Source organism: Myxine glutinosa, chromosome 4 (assembly GCF_964187855.1).
Source record: "Myxine glutinosa chromosome 4, kmMyxGlut1.1, whole genome shotgun sequence".
Taxonomy (NCBI): domain Eukaryota; kingdom Metazoa; phylum Chordata; class Myxini; order Myxiniformes; family Myxinidae; genus Myxine; species Myxine glutinosa.
Window position 1 is genome coordinate 187,087,487 of NC_136264.1, and position 6,000 is coordinate 187,093,486.

Sequence of the window (6,000 nt, forward strand, 5' to 3'; positions counted from 1 at the left end):
TGTCACTTTTAACCCTCCTAGTACTGCAGTGTTCCTTTGAACCTGCTCCGTTAGTCCTTTTTGTCCCTCCGTCAGCTGTTCCACCTCCTGCGTCAGGACCTCTATGCCCCCTTGTAACTTTACAGTCCCCTTTCTCACCTCCTTCTCCATGTGCTCCTTACAGTGCCTCACCTCCTCGCGCACTCCTCCGACCTCCTCACTCACTCCTCTCCTGATCTCCTCTCCCATCACTTGCATCTCCTGCCCAGATGCCACCCTCATCTGCTCCATTTCCTCCCTGTGAGCATCCAGTTTGGTTTCTACCCCCATTCTGACCCCCTCTATCTGCTGCCCCATTTGGTTAACTTCCCTTTCCGCTTGGTCCCTCATGTCCCTCAATTTGCCTTCCATGGTGTTTTCTAACCCCTCTAACCCTTTTTGCATCCCTTCCATTTGATTCTCTTGAGCGGCCATTCTGTTTTCTACCCCCGTTAACCCATGTTTCACTCCCTCTATCTGATTCTCTTGAACGGCCATTCTGTTTTCTACCCCCGTTAACCCATTTCTCACCTCTTTTATCCCGTTGTCTAACCCCTCAAAATTATTGTCTAACTCCTTAAAATTATTGTCTAACTCCTTAAAATTATTGTCTAATCCCTCACTGGTACCCCTCGCTTCGTCCCTCATTACCCCCATTTCGTTTCCCATTACCCCCATTTGGTTTCCCATTACCCCCATTTGGTTTCCCATTACCCCCATTTGGCCCTCCAATCGCTCACTCTGAGCCCTCATTTGCTCACTCTGAGCCCTCATTTCCTCCCTATTCTGGGCCATAAGGGCCTTCATTTGTATGAAAAACAAGTTCAAATCCACCGGTGGCGCCACTACGGTCGCGGGCGTGGACGCCGTGGCCACCTCGTGCATGACAACGCTATTTTGCGACCCTGCCGCCCTCACTGCTTCGCTCTCCTCCCGTCCCTCAATTTGGTCCTGGACCGACCCTGCCTCACTCTCCCCTACCGGACCCCAGCTGTCTTGATCCGCCATAGCGCGACTTTCAAAATTCGGGTTTTTATTTTCGTATAACAAAATCAAATTTCGCCGTTATAATTTCGCGCGGGAAACGCGCTCCGAATCGATTCTAATTGTTACAAATTTGGGCCTAATAAATTTAGTCCCGGGTTCGAATTCCACTCCTCGACACCAATTGTTACAGACGTGGCTTAGATGTTATTTACCGAGCGGTTTTGGTATGACCACGTCTGCACAAGTTACCCGATTATACCCGAACGTCGACTAATCGCGCTACGCTAGATCAATGAAGGAAAAGACACACAGCTGGGATTCAAATGACACGACACCAGGGTTCAGTTCTCAAGACCTCCGGAGGAGGTTATATTGTTACGGAAGGTTAGATTACAAGGACGAGAGGTACAGCATAGAAAGACAAGCACTTAGACACACTCTTATATTATTCCCAACAGACGACAGATAAACGGGACAAAAGGCTGACTCACACGGGGTTTGATGGCTAGGAAAGGCAGGATCGATGGCTCCAGGTGCACCTGGGCTCAAAGGTCAGAATCGACTCGGTCCGGTCCAGAGATGCGGGGAGGTATTCAGCGCTCGGAGATGGTGACTTGTCTGCTCAAGCTGGGGGCGCATCTGACGTCACGTCCGCTACGTGGCCGCGTATATCCGGCGGGGAGTGACACGCCCTCGGCTCGTTAGCTCCGCCTCGTGGAATCGGCACGTTGCTTCTCATTGGGTGCGTGCGGGGGGTTTACCAGGCTCCGCCCTTGACGAGGAGCTGACAGCCAGCCCCTTTGTGGTAACCCCGTGGAGCGCATGGTCTGGAGCGCATTGTCAATGGCGGCTAACCGAGCCGGTGTCAGGACGCACACTCCCCCCCGCGCAGCGCCGTGCCCCTCTGTTGTTGTTGTTGTTGTTTGGGGAAGAAGATAGGAGGAGGTATGGGAAAGGTCCTAAACTCACTACTGGTGCCATATAATCACATTCTGGTGCAACGAAGAGTCATAATTAATGGAAACGAGTCCTTAACTGACATAGACTAAGAATAACTAGCAAGATGTCCGAAAGTTGTCTACGTGTGGTGCGGTGGACCTGGGCACGACATTTAATGGGGGAATAAGGGGAAGGTCGGCTCTACTGATTGTTGTTTACAGACAATGGGACTAGGGAATGGGGGATTGGGGATAGTTGGGGAGTATTGGGGAAAATAGGGGAATATTTACAAGCGGATATGGAGGCCAAATTCCATATTCGCAACAATATATATATATATATATATATATATATATATATGTATGTATATATGTATATATGTACAGTCATGTGAAAAAGTAAGTACACCCCATGTAAAGTTTTGACTTTTTCAACATATTTCAACATACAGCTATTTGATCTTCATTTCAACAATATTGATAGATAAAGGTGATATAATATAACAAATATCATGAAACATTTACATTTTGTAGTCCATTGTATAATTTAAATAAACATAAATGCAAATTTCTCATGTGGAAAAAGTAAGTACACCCTTGGCTCCAATAGGTGGTATTGCCCCCTTTGGCAGAAACGACCTCAAGTCGGCGTTTCTTATAACTGTCTACCAGTCTCTGACATCGACTGGGAGAAATTTTTGCCCACTCCTCCATGCAGAATTCTTACAGCTGTGTGATGTTTGAGGGGTTTCTTGCATGCACACCTCGTTTCAAATCCCCCCACAACATCTCAATGGGATGTAGATCCAGGCTTTGACTTGGCCATTCCAGAACCCTCCATTTCTTTCTTTTCAGCCATTCTTTGGTGGATTTACTGGTATGTTTCGGGTCATTGTCATGTTGCAAGGTCCACCTTCGGTTGAGCTTCAACTTTCCGACAGATGGCCTCCCATTATCCTCAAGCACCCTCTGGTACAATGAAGAATTAATAGTGGATTATATGATGGTGAGCTGCCCCGGCCCTGATGCAGCAAAGCTGCCCCAAACCATAATATTTCCACCACCATGCTTTACAGTTGGTATCAGGTTCTTGTGGTCAAATGCTGTCTTTGGTTTTCACTAAACAAGTCTTCTGGTACTGTGGCCAAATAGCTCTACCTTTGAATCATCTGTCCAGAGCGCATTGTTCCAGAAGTGCTGGTCTTTGCCGAGGTGTTCATTGGCAAACTTTAGTCTTGCCCTGATGTTCTTTCTGGACAGCAAAGGTTTCCTCCTGGCACACCTCCCATGTAGATCAAATCTGTGCAGCCTCTTTCTAATGCAAGACTCGTGCACTTTGACATCAACAGTGGCAAGAGCTACCTGTAGATCCCGTGATGACATTCTGGGGTTCTTCGAGACTTTTCAGCCTCTTGCGGTCTGCTCTCGGGCTGAACTTGCTGGGGCGGCCTGGCACTTGTCGATGATCTTCCGGACAGTCGAATGATTGATTTCAAATTGTGTGGAGATCTTTTTAAATCCCGTCCCAGACTCGTAGGCATCTATAACCTTCTTTCTGAAGGCCTCAGAGAGCTCTTTTGATCTAGGCATGGTGACGCCGCACACTTCAACAACAAAGAGCAAACCAAACTAAATGTCTGAGGTTTATTAAATAAGACAGGTTCCTCCAAGATCCTCTCTAATGATGGTCTAATCATTTGCACCTGAGCTGGTGCACCTGATTCTAATTTTAGGTATTTGAAGTAGTGATAAATGTAGGGGTGTACTTAATTTTTCCACATGCGAAATTTGCATTTATGTTTATTTAAATTATACAATGGACTACAAAATGTAAATGTTTCATGATATTTGTTATCTTATATCACCTTTATCTTTCAATATTGTTGAAATGAAGATCAAATAGCTGTATGTTGAAAAAGTCAAAACTTTACATGGGGTGTACTTACTTTTTCACGTGACTGTATATGTGTGTATTTAAAGGTGTTGGTGTTTAGAACAGCTTTTACATGATCTCTCGTGGGTCCGCGTGTGTGCAGTGCACGTCACTTTGCTGTAAGAACTGCAGGTGTGAAATCACAACACAGAGCGACATTTTCAGGTGTGAGTGCAAAATATTTTGATTTTATTTGTTGGTTTTTTTGTAGTTTCTTCGATCTTTTTGAGCGTAGGTAAAGAGCATAATAATTTGTGGGTTGATTGGAGTTCACACTGGATTGGATTACATTTTCACACAATTTGTTAGATTTATTGCTATTTAAAAAATGTTTTTCCTGTTGAAGCAGTCACTATTGAACTTCCTGGGCCTTTTTGTTTTCCAGCCTTTCTCGATCTGGACCCATGGCGGCCTACGTAAACCCTCACGGATATGTGCACGAGGCCCTCACTGTCCACAAGACCACTAATGTTAATCTGGCTGGCCGCCCATCCACCCAGTACAGCTGGTTTCCAGGGTAACTGCCGTGATGTTATATTCTGTTTTTTGGTAAAACAAATAATATTTGCCTCAATAGTTGTACAGAAAGTAAACAAAGTCCATTAATGATGACTGAGTATGAAGCCGGATGTCCATTTCACTAAATATGGAATAAATGACTCCACAATATGCACGTCATTATTGTGGCTCTATATACCAGGTGGTGTAATGAGTCTCGGAGGTCAGTGCTTAGAACCCCGGCCGAGTAATATCAGACTAAAAATGGTACGTGCTGCTTTCTTTCTTGACACAGAGCAATTTAAAAAAGGATAGAGCACGGACAAACAACCATAGGTTGGCAACCAATGCTCATGCTTGATGGGCCTAATTGAAATTCCTTGCAAGGGAACTCAGTATTAGTATTGATATTACTCAGTATTGATACCTGCTCTGTTCCGCCAGACACACAATTGAAATAGAAACATCATGATACCCTCGCTGATCCTCTCAAATGGTGCTTTGTCGCATCGGCAGTTCAGGTGTGATTCGTTTATCTTCTTTTTCATTTTCAGCAGGTAAATTTGATGTTCGCATCTTCCAACAGGTATGCCTGGACCATCGCACAGTGCCGTCATTGTGGACACCACGTCGGCTGGAAGTTTTCCGCCACGTACAAGGAGCTGACGCCACCCAAGTTTTGGGGCCTAACCCGCTCTGCACTCAGACCCACAATGCCAAGGGGCAATGAGGAAGAAGGAACGTCCTCATGGCGGCCGTGTTTGTGAACTTTCAAATGGATTTCCATGTGTATGCTGCGAGCTGTGCACAATGCTTCCTCCGCTGTGAAAAACAAACATCTTGTTACCGGCTTACTCTATCTCGGATCTATGGTAACAACTGCAAGGTGTCATCTACCTATTACGTATGCTTAAATGGTGGAAACTTTGCTCCACGTTTTCCCCTCCTCTCCAACTCATTGTATCTTCCATTTTTCCTGTCCTACCTTCCTTTCCTCATCTCACTTTAGCACCCCCACCTCACCCATCCATGTACATAAAGTATAGATAGCCACAAATGCTTCTTGTACCTGGCTTTGTTTAGCAAAAGGTGCGGGGCCGTAAACGCTGGTAAAGCACAAAGCACCGACCCATCTCAATATAACCTCCCACAGGAAGTTTTCATGTCGCTTTTACCTGTGGGAAATCTTTGGGCATGTGGATAAAGATTGTAAATCTGTACAACTCTGCGCATACTTTGAACGGAGCGTAAAGCATGCCTGCAGTGCACGTATGTTCAGTAAAGGAACAGAAACCATTTGCTTTATTTGTTTGTTGAGTTGTTTATTCCTCCTCGCTGAGGTTGGTCGGTGGAAATGCGATTCCTTAAGAGGATTGGGTGGCATTCTTTATTTGGAACAATTTAGACCTGCTCGGGCAATAGAGTTATCATTGCACAAAAGCTAAAATTGAATCTTGTTTTAATTTTTTTCTTCCTGAAACCGGACATCAAAATTGTGATGTACGTTTCGCTCACTGGTTGGCTGGGCTGACAGGATGGACTACAGGTACAAACACTCACCTCCAAGCTGTGTAGCCTGGGTGTGAGTCCCGACCCAGCTATAGACCGTCATCTTGGAGTTGTACA

The 6,000-nt window shown here is 45.5% G+C and overlaps 1 protein-coding gene across 1 annotated transcript in view; it reads left to right on the forward strand.

Annotated features, from left to right (window-relative positions):
- The window catches only part of CRBN (cereblon), a 45,363-nt gene extending 39,684 nt beyond the window's left edge, over positions 1 to 5,679 (forward strand). The window contains exons 9-11 of the mRNA XM_068114137.2: positions 3,980 to 4,041; positions 4,262 to 4,393; positions 4,961 to 5,679. Of these exons, the coding sequence (XP_067970238.1) occupies positions 3,980 to 4,041; positions 4,262 to 4,393; positions 4,961 to 5,141 (375 nt within the window). The 3' untranslated portion in view covers positions 5,142 to 5,679. The remainder of the gene's footprint in view (positions 1 to 3,979; positions 4,042 to 4,261; positions 4,394 to 4,960) is intronic.
- The last annotated feature ends 321 nt before the right edge of the window (positions 5,680 to 6,000 follow it).